The 17,765-nt window shown below is 42.7% G+C and overlaps 1 protein-coding gene across 3 annotated transcripts in view; it reads right to left on the minus strand.

Moving 5' to 3' along the window:
* Positions 1-17,765, minus strand: part of FTSH12 (FTSH protease 12) — a 67,545-nt gene that overhangs the window by 40,590 nt on the left and 9,190 nt on the right. For all 3 annotated transcript variants that reach the window (XM_086497927.1, XM_086497926.1, XM_086497925.1), the window contains exons 2-14: positions 6,678-6,853; positions 6,058-6,320; positions 5,725-5,984; positions 5,524-5,601; positions 5,224-5,451; positions 4,994-5,134; positions 2,541-2,711; positions 2,333-2,445; positions 1,937-2,153; positions 1,761-1,832; positions 1,562-1,681; positions 1,339-1,455; positions 1,074-1,250 (exon numbers count right to left, since the gene is read on the minus strand). In XM_086497927.1, coding sequence (XP_086354053.1) covers positions 1,074-1,250; positions 1,339-1,455; positions 1,562-1,681; positions 1,761-1,832; positions 1,937-2,153; positions 2,333-2,445; positions 2,541-2,711; positions 4,994-5,134; positions 5,224-5,451; positions 5,524-5,601; positions 5,725-5,984; positions 6,058-6,320; positions 6,678-6,853 — 2,133 coding nt within the window. The remainder of the gene's footprint in view (positions 1-1,073; positions 1,251-1,338; positions 1,456-1,561; positions 1,682-1,760; positions 1,833-1,936; positions 2,154-2,332; positions 2,446-2,540; positions 2,712-4,993; positions 5,135-5,223; positions 5,452-5,523; positions 5,602-5,724; positions 5,985-6,057; positions 6,321-6,677; positions 6,854-17,765) is intronic.

Raw genomic sequence — 17,765 nt, forward strand, 5'->3', positions numbered from 1 at the left:
CTGGGGTGACCAAAGTGTCGAAGAGCCACCCCTTGGTGTGGGGCTCCTAAAAGGGTGCCTAATGACCTCTTCTCTCTAGCATAGACAAATCTGCATATCCTCTGGTGAGTCTGTCCGTAGCCGCCTTTGCCATGGTGAAGCGCACGGGTGGGCTCGCAAAGGTGACTCCCAAGTATACATAAGACTCCACCACCTCTACCTCTCCACCTGCAACCATAAAGACTGCTGCACTCCTAACTGCCCTGGAAGTATGAAAGATCATGACCTTGGTTTTCCCAAGGTTTCATTGTCTGCCCTCTCTATGTACAAAAGTCATCAAGAGCCTCTAGGTGTCATTGTAAGCCCTCCTGTGATTCAGACTCCAGAGATCAAAACAATGACATCTCCTCTCTAGCATAGCCAAATCTGCATATCCTCTGGTGAGTCTGTCCGTAGCCACCTTTGCCATGGTGAAGCGCACGGGTGGGCTCGCAAAGGTGACTCCCAAGTATACATAAGACTCCACCACCTCTACCTCTCCACCTGCACCATAAAGAATGCCGCACTCCTAACTGCCTTGGAAGTATGAAAGATCATGACCTTGGTTTTCCCAAGGTTTCATTGTTTACCCTCTCTAGATCTACGAATACATGTGGGATGCATGTCTAGAAACTCTAGCCAAATTTCTCTCAAAAGTAAAAAGGCAGACATCACCTCGGGAAAAGCATGGAGCCAAGGAACAACCCTGAAGCACACAGTTCGAGACTACACTTCATGATATGACTTGCATGTTTACCCCTACAAATATTGATTAGCATAACAATACCCATCGCAACAAAAAAGATGAAATATGTCACAATCTGAGCCTCTCTTGGCCAATAAAATAAAATTTGAAAAAAAATTAAAGACCACTTCAAAACTGGTGCAGCTTATCGACATCGCTGATTGTTGTTCTTACAACACAGACACATGCAGCCTGCACGAGCTTGCAAACAAATATTTGGTGCAATCATATCAACATGAACGAAAACGAACAAAGGTGAGAAAAACCTTTAACACAAAGTATACGAGAAGATCTTAGCTTCCGAAATTACCCTGGAAATTCGAGCAATATCATCCTGTCCGCCATCAGTTATATTATCACCGAAAATCACTCTCTCAGCACAACGACCACCCTGAGCAACTACTAAGTGCATCTTGAGATACCCAACAGTTGTGTAGTTTTTTGAGAGCATCTCCTCTCGAGGGTAAAACAAGCTCAAAGCAGTTTGCTGAAGCCAAAACAGGATACCAATACCAACATGAATTGCTTCACGACTAAACACACAACTTCTATGTCACAGAAATCATTGTGCTTACCTTGCCTCCTGGCAGCAAATGAGTTAGTGCATGACAATCATAGCGTGGAAACAGGTGAGCCAGAAGTACATGCCCAGCCTCATGAACTGCTAGCAGACGTCTTGTCTCCAAAGGAACCTGACAAGACAGACAGCATACCAGAAGCTTAGAATTGTAGCTCAAATTAGATAAGAGTCTAAATTGCTAGAATATTAGTGTACATAATAAAAAAAGCAGACCGGACCTTCTTTTGTGCCCGAATCTGTTCCTCATCCGTCAAGGACAACCCCATTCCTTCAAAGAGCTGTTTGTCAAGCACATCAACAAAGTCCTGCTGGCAGATCTCATTTCTTTTGCATCGAGCCTATCAAAGCACAAGATGGAAATGATTACAATAAACAGGGTTAAAAGTAGCACCAAGATGGAAAGAATGATGAACATACTGCCATAATGCCAGCTTCATTGACCATATTCCTTATATCTGCACCAGAGTAACCAACGGTCCTGAAAACAAGCTGGAAAAAACCAATGTTGAACTGTTAGTCATGATTACACCAACAGATCCGCCCTTTAGAACTGAAGCTTCGACAAATGGCATATCTTCCATACATCAACTCACCTTGTGAAAATTCACATTTTCTGCAAGCCGCTTATTTCTACTGTGAACATCAAAAATGCGTATTCGCTGTTTTTCTCCTGGTAAACCTATATGAATTTCCCGGTCTATACGTCCAGGTCGTAGAAATGACTGATGCAACTCCTGGGGCCGATTTGTGGCACAGATGAGAACAACAGCCTGTCGCTTTGAAAATCTATCGACAGAAGTGTTCTCGGGCCTAACCTTCCACAAAGAGGGAGACTCAATATTAGTGATGAAAACAGTACATACACCCAGCCAATATTTCTGATCAGAAAAATGCAAACTAGAAGTTACTAGATTGTGGCAGACAATATCAAAGGAATGCATAAATTTAGCACAACATTCGATTGATTAGAGCATCCCAATATTACATACATGCCATCTAGCTCCGTAATCAATTGATCAAAGGTTGCTCTGCGTTCCGGATCTTCCTCAACATTCTTTCCAGCTAGTGCATCTATTTCGTCAATAAAGATAAAGGATGGAGCCTGGAATATCACATACCAAATACATACATCTATTACAACCAGATGTATCCTTACGTTCAGTTCAGTGATTACTAAAGTGGAATAAAATGACATGCATTAGCCCTGGCTGTGAAGAATAAGTTGAACAGTTTTTCAGCCCCATTGCCTGTGCTTGACTCCACAAACTCCGCCCCTGAAGCAAATACAAATGGCAGCCCACTCTCTCTTGCTATCGCACGTGCCAGTAGAGTCTTGCCAGTTCCAGGTGGACCACTTATAAGAATTCCCTAAGAAAGCAAGCAGAAAACAAAAACCTCTCAGAAATGTCAACAAATCAAAACTACTCTCTCTCTCTCTCTCTCTCTCTCTCTCTCTCTCTCTCTCTCTCTCTCTCTCTCTCTCTCTCTCTCTGTGACCAACTTAGGACCCCATAGTATATATCTTTGTTTTGTACTATTGTTAGGTTATTTTGTTACTCTGACTTTGTATCAGATCCACCACTTTGTAACTTTCGGGTCTCATAGGTCACTATGGCCTTTTGAAGACGTTAATATAACATTTCATTTCATTTCTCTCTCTCTCTCTCTCTCTCTCTCTCTCTCTCTCTCTCTCTCTCTCTCTCTCTCTCTCTCTCTCTCTCTCTTTGCCCTTTGTATTACATAAGAATCAACCAACGGTCTGGATACAAGAAATATGGGAAAAACCCTAATGAATGTACAATGAGATCATGGGGGAAAATCCCACAACAAACCACAAGATACATCTGGGGATAAAGAAAGTCTAATCAGGAGGTGAAATGTAACTACCTGGATAGTGATCAAGTCTACACAAATCTGCCCAAAGCTCTGTCCACCTCGGGCGATGTAGCAAAAACCACAAAGTCTAGTGCTGGGTATCTGACTGATATAAAGCATCCGCTCTAAAAACCTCCTATAGCAGCTCACAAAAGTCAAGGGACTGTGAAACCCCTAGGACGTGCCCCTAAGATCATCCACATCCACTAACATTTCCTGATAATGTAACCCAAAAAAAAGGGATGCGGATCTACGTCACAACCTTAACTCTAAGAGTGGTTGGGGGGACCCACTCACTGTCCACCTCAATAGCCAAGGGAAGGTACCAAAGGTGCACATCTCTCTGACCAAACCAACTTCCCTAAGGCCTCTCTAAACTGACTCTTAAACAAATCTGTAAACTGTCTAATATCCATAGAGTAATTGGCTTTAACCATTGTCTGCTCTTGTATGATATCATAGACAGCTTCCCTAGTATCTGGAAAGACTGTGGAAGGGGTAGTAGCCACCTTAATAGATGGCACAAATGTCTGAAGCTGCACTAAACATGTAAATGGTATGCGGAAGATAGAATATATCAACCTCAACATGTCTGGCAACCAAAACTATGCGGGCAGGTTTGGAAAAACTATTTTTACTGGATACTTCAGAAATTAACATCTGTCCTCAAAAGCAGCTAATGATAAATCATCGTGCCACGCATGCAAAAAACCCAAAGTCGAGGAGTGTGGTTGATGACCCTAGAGGCAAGTTCCTTTGAAGAGAAAACAACAATGAAAGTAACTCTGCCAAGCAAGATGATATCCTCCACTTTGCCTTCGTTCGAAACACGATTAGTGCGTAGGGGGTTGAACAACCTACATGGCTAACGAGTTGGGGATCTTGCCTTAGCTTTGCCTAACACCCGGTGTGGCAGTGAAGAGGCATGGCACCTAACCTAGCATGGTTGGTACTGATTTCCTACCGCCTGCTGATATTTGGAATCCTTTCAGAGCTCAAGTTCATGCAAAGGGGAGAGAGAGATGCACGAGAGTAAATCATCACACTACATGAGACAAGGGAAGAAGGAAAGATTTCAATTAAAGCTTCAAACGTGAAAATCCACACACAAAACTGAAACTAGCCTCCCTTCTCATATTTGGGCGCATCTTCTTGGGATGAGAGCTTCTGGATGGTGCGTTGGCCTACGGGTTGCTCTCCTACTTACATGTGTCCAATTTGCCCATTTGGTTTAGTTTCGAAGTACCCACCAACTTATAAAGTCCTGGTGAGGGGCCTAAAAGACCTTAACTAAGCCTTGCCATTTCTTTACTAGTCAGATTCTAGTGCCGATTGGCCCACTGGCTGCCTGGCCTTGACTCCTGCGGGTGAAACTCTCGGCCAATGGCCGTTTCACATTGGCCAAGCAATGTCCGTATGTATGTACGCATAGATGCATTCATTTACGTATATATTTACATACATACATTCATACATACGTACATACATGCATACATACATACATACATATATTGTGTGTGTGCACACACTTATGCACACATACATAAAATACATACATATACACGTATATATGGGCATGTGTGTGTACATACATAAATACACCTGAAATGGGGTGTTTCCCACGAAATGTTTCAACCCTCACGAGGGACTTGTTGAAACGTCTGACTGAAACACCTATAGGTGAAACGTTTTGGGGCTGAAGCGTTTCGTGGTGGCACTGCATTGATGCCCATAGTGAGCATAGACTATGTGTATCAAAGAGAAAAATGACTTACTCTCGGTAGAACGATTCCTTTGCTGTAGTATCTCATAGGTTCTCGCATATACCCCATTATCTCTTCCAGCACTTTCCATATTTTATCTCCCACTATAACATCTTTGTATTCTGACTTTGCTTTTTGAGCTGCATCTTCAGGCTGGGGAAAAAAAGCATGAACAGCATTAGAGCAAAAGAAATCTTGCATCAATCGAACAGACTGCCACAATTTTAAGTGAAGATTGTCACCAGTATCAGGTGTTCACGATCCATCTTCAAAAGATCAAGTATTCTTTCAGAAGTCATTTCCATAGCACGATTTGAAAAATGCTTGACTTGAAGCAGGAATAACACACTTGGAGCCAAGACAATGAATGCCCTTGAATAATACGACCACTCACTTCTTCCAATCATATCTATGTCTACCTCGCAGCTTTTCATCAACTCATGTAAGCAAGGATCAACTGGAATATCAACCTGCACAACAGTCATATACATAAGGTATTGCATACATCAATGAGAAAATGAGAAGATACCAAGACAACATACAATATACTCTGAAGGGAAGCCTTCCTTCATTCTGACATACAACCTCTTTGTGTCTGAGGTATATACAGCTGACTCTACCTGCCAAGATATCTAACAAGAAAGTAAAAACCTTGCAGTGCAGATTGTATACGCACACAAAACAATGTCAAATCTGAAGAGAAAAAGTGCTTAGACACAAAATATGCCAGGGGTTACACATACCTCGAAACGACGCAGCTTGGAAATAAAGTACAAATATGGCAGCTTTGGTCTGTACTGCCACCACCTATTTGATACTAAATGTGCAATAGGTGGCCTATGATCATTCTGTTTGCCTTTGTTTTTGTTTAGACTTTTTTTTACTTCATCCAAATTCACTTTAATTACGAAGTCACTATTCCTTGCCAGAACATAATCTTTCAAATCCTCCAGCCTAAGCATCTTATCCCACTCTTGAAGTCGTTCTTGCCAGGACATCTTTGCTGCAGGAAGCGACACCAATTATGAGGCATACTCACAGGGTAATGGAGCTTTGTGTACTTAAAGCTAGCTTACCCCTGGTCTCTTTTCTTGTATTTTCCACCTCAGCAATTTCTGCTGCCATATCCCTCAACTCTGCCTTTTGCTCTACTGTAAGATCCGGATTTTTGTCGATAAGATCATCTACGTTTGGAATGGTCGTCTCTTCTTTGCTCTCCTCCCATGGATTTTCGCCAACATATGATAAATCATGAATCGGCTCACCATTCTCATCATAAACAAAGCGCTGCATTTTCAGACCCTCAGGCATCCTCTTTCTCCACTTTGCTTTGCGTACCCTGCAGTATTCTCACGACAAGAAATCACTAACGGCTTGATTTGACTGCAGCCAGTCTAGAATTTAGCACTAGCTAACAAAAGGACGGAGTGAGCAGAAAAGTTCTATAACCATTACAAACATAAACCAAAATCATACAGGAAGAAGCTAAGGAAACAGACTGTTTGGAAATGCAGTGATCTCATATTACCTTGCATTTACGACACCCCAGTAATTAAAGTAAGGACATCACGCTTAAAATTGTGTGTGAAGAGTTCAAAGAATCATCAAATAAAAACGTGGCATATATCTAGCCTAGCTATCAGTCCCCAGGGTCCATACTTAATCGTACAACATCGCAAGTAACGGAGGCACTTACTTTTTGACATTCTGAGGAGACGGATCTGGGATAATTGCCTCCATGTATGCATTTGTTAATTGCCTGATCCTTTGTGGTCTGAAAAGAATGATATCTACTGCACGTAGACATGATGCCACAAATAACGAGTATACAAGTATGGCAACATATCGCTGTGCATCCCATTTCCGAACGTCCTGAAAGTGTGGTAACAAATTAGAAACTTTAAGGTACAAATTTAACCAAACTCAACACCTTAAGAACTCTCAAACTTTTCCTTCTCATCTCTTATCACCATCTTATCCACTCATAGCCCATTCCAGAAGTTTGTTCTAATTTTAAAAGTTTAAATCTGACTTATTATTAACTGTGTGCGAAAGAGGGAGAGAAAACAGATAATAATATGTCAAATCACAAGAGCATAGACAGAAGGAGAGAAAACACCAAAGAGAAAAGCGGGGGGGGGGGGGGGGGGGGGGGAGGGGATGAAATGAAATGAAATGTTCTATTAACGTCTTCAAAAGGTCAAAATGACCTATGTGTAAGGTGCGGCGGAAGTGAATTTTGAACTTTGCTCAAGATGAGTGCTCCGAAATGTGCTCAAGGTTCCTTTTACTTACGGAAGGGAAAGCCTTCTGTTCCTTTAGTGAGAGAGTGCAATGGACACAAACAAAGTGGTGAACACTGTGAATGAATGTGCTGAGACTGAGAGATAGAGAGAGAAGAATACGACACCAAAATGTTGTCAAACCCTCCTCCGAAGGACCCACTCTCTATGGCGAGAGCAGTCTACTATTGATTGCACAAAACTCTACAATGCTTTGGACTTGCCGATGATGTCGACGACGATGAGGACGACGAGACGGGCTGAAATCTGAAAATGCTAATGGCTGAAATCTGCAAATCTTTATCTGCTGAATTCTGACTCTATGTCGGTGACGATGTCAATGACGACAATGACGCGCTGAAAACGCAGATGCTGACATCTGCGTTTTCCGGGCTGAATCTGCAAACTACGCTGGATTTGACCGTGCGGCGAGGATCTATTGCAAGAAGGTGAGATCTGCGAGGTTTGCGACTACTATTGCGATGCCCGACTGCTGAAAACTGAAAACGCTGGTGCTTCTTGATATCCTGTCGCGATGAATCTGCAAAACGCTAGGGGCTGATCTGCAAACCAAAAACGCTTAGGGCTGATTTCTATCATGCTGTGGAATTCTGCTAACGCTAGGGAAATCTGTTGTCTGCTGTGGAATTTGCTAATGCTAGGGTTGATCTGTTGTGTCGTATTGTCGCCGAAGCTGTTCTGCTGTGCAAAAACGCCAGGCTTCTGTCTTGCTGAAAAACGCTAGCTCTGCATCTGCAAAAACGCTAGGTCTTCTGTCTTGGGGGATCTTGCTGAGAAGTTGTCTGATGAGCACCGGGTTCCTGCTGCCTCTTCTGTCAGAATTGCTAGCGCTAGGTTTTTCTTATATAGTCACTTACTGAATTTGCCCTACCCAGTTCTCGACAAAAGTCACTTAAAAATAATAAGTGAAAAATGTCAAAAATAGGGAAAATAGGTCTATGCACTGTAAAAATGCTCCTAATGGGTTATGACGGAAATCTGATAATCGTGTTGTGTGCAACCGGAGGATATGTATCTAATCTAAGTGTCTGGACATGCACGGTCTGCGAACAGACTCACAAAGTGCCAAAACACGTCCTAACCTAGGCTGACTCAACTGAACTGAACCCTTGCCATGAAGTAGCTTGTCCACGTACACATAGGGTTAGATGTGTCACATGACATCCCCTCCTTTTCAAAGTGAGGTATTGTTGGGTTAAAGGCCTAAATAACTCCTTTTTGTACATTTTTATACTTTGTCCAGGTTCAATATGAACCTGGACACATTTTTTTAAAGTCACTTATAATAAAAGTGGGAAAACCCAAAACTCACTTATTGAGTTTTCCCCAAAAACGTGAGCTCTCTCTCTCTCTCTCCCTGCTTCGATCCCTAGCGCTTCCTCTCTGCTGCACTCCGCCTCCTGCTTCTTGCCCCAATCCTGCACTACATCACGACGCGCACCTACCGGTACCTTCTGCTTCGCGCTTTCAACTGGTATCAGAGCCCTAGGGTTTCAAAACAGCCCTGCACAGTCTGCTAGACAACGAGTTAAAATTGCTCTCCCGCGATCAATTTCCCTTCCATCGCGAAGAAGCCCCTTGCTTCCGGAGTCGAAAAGGTCACACAAACTGTCAAAACGGCCCAAAACAGACTGTTTTTAGATCAAAACTGGTGATTTACAAGTTATAACAGGTCAAAACAGCAATACGCAAGTTTACCAAAGTTGTGGGATCACATGTATTGATGTTTGTCGCGACAAATTGAGTGAAAAGCTGAGTATAAGTGCTTGAAATTGCACTTTTCAGCTGAAATTTCAGATTTGAACAGTTTCATATAAAGAAATCGTGGTCTATCGTATGCAAAGTCTTGTGGTTGCTCCTATTTGCTGAAATTTTCAGCCTATTGCATCTCTCTTGTATACACACTTGTGGTTGAATTAAAATGGCTTTTTCCTCTTCCGCATCTAACACTAAAAGTTTGATGGAAATCAAACAGTTCAATGGTCAAGGCTTCGACCTCTGGCAAGAACGCATGCAAGTTATCCTTTTCTCAAAGGATTGTGAAGATGCATTGGAAGAGAATAAGCCGCCAGGTTTGTCTGACGAAGAGTGGGCCAGGTTGAATAAGAAGGCTATGGCTTACATCAAAATGACTATCAATGATGACATTTTGACGGACATCAAGCGTTTGGGCTGTGCTTATGCAATATGGCAAAAGCTTAAGTCCAATTATGAAAACACCACGCCTGTGAACCAGGTGCATTTGATGCGAAAGTTGGTGAATATGCAGCTTGATGACTCGAAGTCAGCTTCTGAGCATTTGAGTGCTTTTACAGGTGTGTTGAGTCAGTTGCAAGACAGTGGGCTTCAGCAATTCGATGATAAGCTGAAAGCTATTTTCTTGCTTATGACATTGCCAGATACTTGGGAAACCTTGGTTGTCTCTTTGAGCAACAGTTCCACCCTCACGTATGACGGTGTGAGAGAATCTATTCTCAATGAAGAGATTAGACGCAAGTCTAGTGGGGAAGGTGGCAGTTCTGCCTACAATGCAAGAGGTAGAAAACAAAAGCGTGATGCGGACAACATGACTCAAAATAGAAGTAAGAGCAAAACAAAGGATAAAGATGTTACTTGTTATCAATGTGGTAGAAAGGGTCACAAGAAACTCGATTGCAAGTATTTCAAGAAAGAGCAGGAAAGGAAGAAGAAAACGCAAGATAAGAAGAAGAAAGATACAGAAGAAAGGGGAAAAATCAGCAGGTGATTCTTCCAGGGATACTGAGAATGCAAATGTATCCTCTTGTGTAGTCATTGAGGAGTTGTCAGACGTTGAGGAAATCTTGGTTGCGGCTTCATGCCCCTCAGATTTGGTGATAGCTAATGCAGAAGACATGCTTATCTCGAAGAAAAATGTCATTGATGCATTGCTCGGTGCTAATGATGGCCTATCCCAATCATGGAAAGTGGATTCTGGTGCTTCATTCCATGTGACTCCATCTTTGGAGTGTTTTGCTACATATGCTGCAGGCAATTATGGCAAGGTGTACCTTGGTGATAATTTTGCTTGTAATATTGAGGAAATGGGTACTATGTGTTTGGCTCTTAACAATGGTCAAGAGCTTGTGTTGAATGATGTCAGGTTTGTACTAGGTATTAAGAAAAGTTTGCTATCTATTGGCCACTTAGATGCACATGGTTATACTATCATCTTTGCTGGGGGATCATGGAAGTTGCTTAAGGGCTCTATGCTTGTTGCAAAAGGGTCTAAAAGAGGTACTTTGTACTATCTTCGATGCAAAGCTTTGCCTGGCAAGTTTCTTGTTGTTGCTGAAGTTGCTTCACACACGGAATTGTGGCATAAGAGACTTGGCCATATGAGCCAAAAGGGTATTGATATGCTTTCCTCTCTAAAGAGGGTTGATGTAAAAGGCAAAAACTCGGAATTTTGTAACGATTGTCTTTATGGAAAGCAAAAGAAATCTTCTTATTACTCTGGTGTCTCTCGCAAAGCTAATCCTCTTGATTTTATTCACTCCGATGTATGCACTATGCCTGTTAAGTCTTTTGGTGGTGCATTGTATTTTGTTACATTCATTGATGACTGTACTAGGAAAGGATGGGTGCATTTGTTGAAAAGTAAGAGTGAGACTTTTAATGCTTTTAAGAAGTTTCATTCTTTTGTCACTACGCAAAAGAGTACCAAGCTTAAATGTCTCAGATCTGATAATGGAGGAGAGTATGTATCTACTGAATTTCAGCGTTTTTGTGATGAAAATAGGATTAAAAGGGAGTTGACAGCCTTCTAATGGTGTGGCTGAGAGGTATAATCGTACTTTATGCGAGAGAGTGCTTTGCATGTTGTCCACCGCTAATCTTTCCCAAGAGTTTTGGGGGGAGGCATTGAAAACTACAGTTCATATTTGCAATCGCTCTCCTAATAGTACGCTGAAAAATGACATTCCAGAGGAGGTTTGGTCTGGCAAACCTGCCTCTTATGATCATTTGAGAGTATTTGGCAGCGAAGCTTTTGTTCGTGTACGCAATGACTTGAGAACAAAGCTTGATAAGAAGTCCATTAAAGGAGTCTTCCACAGTTTAGAAAGGTAATACGCAGCCGAAATGTAGTGTTCAATGAGGCAAAATTGCTTAAGAATGCTACAAAATCTGATGTTGACAAGAAAACAATCAAATTTCAACCTTCCATGCCACCCATTGATGTTGAAAAAGAGCCTCATGATGCATTACCACAAGCTGAAATTGATAATCAACCGGTTAACCTTGAGCCAGAAGAGGTAGGACATGATTTTGTTGCTCCTAATGAGGATAGACAGCCAACTGAATTGGCTGAAAATGATTTTCAGCAGCATGATAGAGCTGAAAATGAGTTGTCTTATGATGTAGAACCGTTGCCTAAGAATGTAGATCATTGGGTACGCAGGTCAACTCGTTTGAGAAGGCAACCGCAGAGATTTAACCCCTCTTTGGATCATGTAATGTTGACAGATGAGGGTGAACCTCTTACATATAAAGAGGCCAAATCATGTGAGTCAAGCAGTAAGTGGGAGCTTGTGATGCAAGAGGAAATGAAATCCTTGTATGCAAATGATACTTGGAATCTTGTGCCATTGCCTAAAGGGAGAAAGGCACTTCCTACCAAATGGGTATACAAGATTAAGATAGTGGATGAAAAACCAAAGTACAAGGCAAGATTGGTTGCAAAAGGATATGCACAGAAAGAAGGAATTGATTTTCAAGAGATTTTTTCTCCTGATGTAAAGCTTACAACTTTACGTGTCCTTTTTGCTCTCGTTGCGGTGCTTGATTTGGAATTGAATCAAATGGATGTAAAAACAACGTTTTTGCATGGTGACATTGAAGAGGACATATAAATGAAACAACCTGAAGGTTTATAGTTCCTACATGCGAGGAACTTGTATGCAAACTGAAAAGGGCTCTGTATGGTTTGAGACAATCATCACCACAGTGGTATAAGAAGTTTGACACTTTTATGCTGTCTCAAGGCTTTAAACGCAGCCATGCATATCATTGTTTGTATACAAAAAGGGATGAAGATGGTAGTCCCATCATACTTGTTCTTTATGTTGATGACATGCTGCTTGCCAGGAAACATAAGACTAATCTTGATGCTCTGAAACGTAAGCTAAATTCAGCATTTGCTATGAAGGATTTGGGTGATGCAGAGCATATTTTGGGCATGCGTATTAAAAGAGATAGAAAGCTTAAATTGTTGTTTTTATCTCAAGAAAGGTACATTGCAAAAGTACTTGATAGATTTAATATGGTTGATGCTAAGTCTCTTGGGATACCTTTACCTCCATACACTAAGCTTAGCAAAGCAGATTGCCCAAAGGATGAGGTGGCATTGAAAGCAATGAAGGGAATCCCTTATGCATCAGCTTGTGGTTCTCTTATGTATGCTATGGTTGCTACTCGTCCTGACATTGCTTATGCAGTGGGAGTTGTTAGTCGATACATGTCGAATCCTGGCAAAGCGCATTGGGAAGCTGTCAAATGCATTCTGAGATATTTGAAAGGTACACAATCAAAGTGTATCTGTTATGGCAAAAGTGACTTAAAGTTGCAAGGATATTGTGATGCAGACATGGCAAGCGACATGGATACCGGGAAATCTACCAATGGATATGTATTTGCCATTGCTGGTGGTGCAGTCTCTTGGTGTTCTAGGTTACAGAAAATTGTGGCATTGAGTACTACTGAGGCTGGATATATTTCAGCCACAGAAGCTTCAAAAGAGGCCATTTGGTTGGGCAGACTTGCAAAAGAACTTGGCATGCCTGCTCATACACCCGTGTTGGGTTGTGATAGCCAGAGTGCTGTCTATTTAGCCAAAATTGCCATGTTTAATGCGCGTACCAAACACATAGATGTGTGGTACCACTTCATACGACAGGTATTGGAGGATGGTCTAGTCACCTTGACTAAGATCCATACACAGGATAACCCTGCAGATGTTCTCACCAAGAGTCTTGATAAGGCTCAACATGAGCATTGCATACAGATGGTGGGAGTTGGTTAACTTAAAAACGTCATTTATGCCTTTAAGTGGGAGGTTGTTGGGTTAAAGGCCTAAATAACCCCTTTTTGTACATTTTTATACTTTGTCCAGGAACCTGAACACATTTTTTAAAGTCATTTATAATAAAAGTGGGAAACCCAAAACTCACTTATTGAGTTTTCCCCAAAAACAAGAGCTCTCTCTCTCCCCCTGCTTCGATCCCTAGCGCTTCCTCTCTGCTGCACTCCGCCTCTTGCTTCTTGCCCCAATCCTGCACTACATTGCGACGCGCACCTACCGGTACCTTCTGCTTTGCGCTTTCAGGTACTGATACCGAACTGTATGGCGTCGAGGGAGATCGCCAACAGCATCTGGAATCCTGGAAAGGACTCTTCGCCAGCCCACTCTGATGTGTGGGTCATGCGATACTTGAACTTCATAAAGGTTTGCAACACTTGCTTCTTTGGGCCATGCCGAAAGCGACACAAAGTCATATGTGGCTCCTTCAATGCTTCAACTTCGTCCATAGTCATGCATCTACCTTCTTCAAGAATCTCCGAGGATGTAAATTCCTGAAACCACTTCCAACACAAAAACATGAACATACCCATTCCATGTAAAGTGACTGGAAAAAGACTATTCTTTTGGAAAAACTGTGCAAGCAATGTAGACGAACAAAGTGACGGAGTGCCAAACCGTTCATTAAACACACACACAAACAATGGGGTCGAAACTTGTCTTTCTGATCTAAATCAATCAACTGTGGCAAATCACAATGGAAATGCCGATGCTTGATGCTCAATCTTTCTTGTGTTCTTTCGGAAACTGTGTCATGCCAAAGAAGAGACATGGAATGTGAATTTCTTGAATGCAAACATTTCATCTTTTCATGAGTAATCCGCATACATCCGTGCTCATTCATGAGTGAATCGTGCTCATCGTACAATATGTCATGCCTATGAAAAGGGATCACATAAGGACGGTGACTAAAATACAGGAAAGCATCACGAATGAAACACTCGAACAATGCGTGCTGACTGATCATTCGAACACATAAGACTTCTTGAGAGGGTTCTGTGGACCTAGGCTCGAGAGCCAAGACGGTTCTTCATGAGGGGGTTCTGTAGACCTCGACTCGAGAGCCAAGATCGATTCTTCGTGATTGATCGAATCTACAATGAGGTTAGCTTCACTAGAAAAAGTATCAACTAACACATCATCCTTATGAACAATCACATCATCTTCATGCAAATCATCATGCTTGTCATTATCATGCAATCCATCATGCTTGTCATTATCACGCAATTCATCATGCTTATCATTGTCATTCAAATCATCATGCTTATCATAATCATGCAAATCATGTGTGTCAAGCTTGGGAGAAGAAGAGACAGAGAGAGTCTCCTTCTCCCGATTCTGTTCAAACTGCGCCTGCACAATAGAAAAGAGTCGCAAGAACTCTTTCATGTGTTGGTCGCTCTTCTCTTTTCTTGCTTTATTCTCGCGTTCAAATTCTGCTTCTCTTGCTTTGTTCTCGCGATCAAATTTTGCTTGTTTTTCTTTGGCTTCCAAGCATGCTTGCTCGTACTTTCGCTCTATGGCTGCCACTCTTTCATCGTATTCACGATCTATGGCTGCCCTTCTTTCTTCGGCCGCCAAGCGCGCTTGCTCATGCTCAATAGCTGCCTTTCTTTTTTGCGTGCTAACTTCCTGTCCATAAACAACTGCTTCAACTCCTCCATAGGAGTTAGTGCAATCCTTGCCGTAGATGGGAAAGAGGGAGGGTCAGAAAAACCTCCAGGTGGGGAAAACTCTTCTTCGCCACTCCCATGCTCACCACCTCCATGTGAAGTATCCATCCCACTTCGAGTGATGACCATCCACTGAAGTCTTGGGTTCTTAAGTTCACGAGAAACTTGGGTTCTTGTGGTTCTTGAGGGTCTTGAGGTTCTTCAGGTTCTTCAAGTTCTTCTTTCGCTTGCAATCTGTGTTAGAGAAGGATCTTCTCTTCACCCGAGTTCTTCTCTTTTCCGCGGGTGCACCCCTTGGCGGCCTTGCGCTCACACCAAGGTTGCTTTTTCCCACCTCACGTCGATTGGCCGTCCGCTAAGTGCACGGTCCGCTCTCAATGAGTAAAAAGAGACACAAGGGGAGGCTGGACAAGCCCTTCTTTCTTGGGTTTCCTGTCACTCTTCAAAAACACGATTAGGAATCGACACGCCCAAGAGGACTTGGGTTAAGTGCGACCACAACAAGCAAAAAAAATTATGTGGTTCTTGTGGTTCTTTCCTTGAGTGATACAGAACACTGCCAAAGCCTGATACCAATGTAAGGTGCAACGGAAGTGAATGTTGAACTTTGCTCAAGATGAGTGCTCCGAACTGTGCTCAAGGTTCCTTTTACTTACGGAAGGGAAAGCCTTCCGTTCCTTTAGTGAGAGAGTGCAATGGACACAAACAAAGTGTACACTGTGAATGAAGGTGCTGAGACTGAGAGATAGAGAGAGAAGAATACGACACCAGAATGTTGTCAAACCCTCCTCCGAAGGCCCCACTCTCTATGGCGAGAGCGGTCTACTATTGATTGCACAAAACTCTACAATGCTTTGGACTTGCCGACGATGAGGACGACAACGAGACGGGCTGAAATTTGAAATGCTAATGGCTAAAATCTGCGAATTCTGACTCTATGTCGATGACGACGATATGACGACCATGCGCTGAAAACGCACATGCTGAAATCTACGTTTTCCGGGCTGAATCTGCAAACTACGCTGGATCTGACCGTGCAGCGAGGATCTGCTACGGAAAGGTGAGATCTGCGAGGTTTGGGACTACTACTGTGATGCCTGACTGCTGAAAACTGAAAACGCTAGTGCTTCTTGATGTCCTGTCGCGATGAATCTGCAAAACGTTAGGGGCTGATCTGCAAACCAAAAACGCTAGGGCTGATTTCTGTCATGCTGTGGAATTCTGCTAACGCTAGGGAAATCTGCTGTCTGCTATGGACACTGCTAATGTTAGGACTGATCTGCTGTGTCGTATTGTCGCCGAGGCTGTTCTGCTGTGCAAAAATGCCACGCTTCTATCTTGCTGAAAAACGTTAGCTCTGCATCTGCAAAAACGCTAGGTCTTTTGTCTTGGGGGGTCTTGCTGAGAAGTTGCCTGATGAACACCGGGTTCCTGCCGCCTCTTCTGCCAAAATTGCTAACGCTAGGTTTTTCTTATACAATCACTTACTGAATTTGCCCTACCCAGTTCCCAACAAAAGTCACTTAAAAATAATAAGTGAAAAATGTCAAAACTAGGGAAAATAGGTCTATGCACTGTAAAAATGCTCTTCATGGGTTCTGATGGAAATCTGATGATCATGCTGTGTGCAACCAGAGGCTATGCATCTAATCTAAGTGTCTAGACATGCATGGTCTGCGTACAGACTCACAAAAGTGCCAGAACACTTCCTAATCTAGGCTGACTGAACTGAATTGAACCCTTGCCATGAAGTAGCTTGTCCACGTACACATAGGGTTAGATGTGTCACGTGACACTATGAGACCAAAAAGTTACAACGCAGTGAATCTGATACAATGCGTGAGTACCAAAAGTAAAAAGAAAGTATTGAAATGAGACTATGTAGGATATGAGTTAAGGGGGTCGGGGGGGGGGGGGGGGGGGCGGTTTGGAAGTAGTGAATGAGCAAGGTGTACAATTCTCAATAGAGCTAAATCACACGAGATCCAGAATTGGTCGTTAACGGATCTCATGAATCTCCTCCATGATCAGTAGTCTGACCGGGCGCATAGTGACATAAAAACCCGTTTCAGCCCTCTAAAACCACAAAACCGCGAAACGACCAAAACGTTTCGACAAAACGCGTGAAACGAGTTGATGTTTTCTTTTTTGCCCCCTTTTGACCAATTAACCTCAAGCCACCCGTTCGGGGATCTTTTAAGCCATGCACAAAGGCAGTCTCAAAAAATTGATAGATTTTTTATCCTCACACACATCGAATAATGTCTCTCTGAAACCGGCCCATGGTGCGACGGTAGGCGTTGGCTTTCACTCGAAATTCTTTACTTTTACTTTAGACACACAGAGGAACTTCACGAATAAGCCTGTGATGGAATTCAACATTTCAAGACAAACCACGGCCCGGCAGCTAGAGCGCTACCAAGCAGACAACGACACCCTGTTGGCCCCAAAGACTCGCGCCCCCTTTCAGTATTTCTTTATTCTTATTATACTTGAGAAAAACCTATAAACTTCCACAAGATGTCCCACTTTTATCGGGCTGAAATTCCTCTACTCCAAGCCGATTTCGGCAACATGACCACAGTAGAAGTCCCCATGAACAAAATCCCAAGCAAACATTGACTTTCCACGCACTTTAGAGCGCTTTGCAAAACCTGGCGAGAAATTGCAGCTCGCTGAATTCTTTGTTTTGCGCTCCACCTGTAGGGTCA

This window comes from Adiantum capillus-veneris, chromosome 24 (assembly GCF_014529385.1).
Source record: "Adiantum capillus-veneris isolate H3 chromosome 24, ASM1452938v2, whole genome shotgun sequence".
In the NCBI taxonomy this organism is placed as follows: Eukaryota; Viridiplantae; Streptophyta; class Polypodiopsida; order Polypodiales; family Pteridaceae; genus Adiantum; species Adiantum capillus-veneris.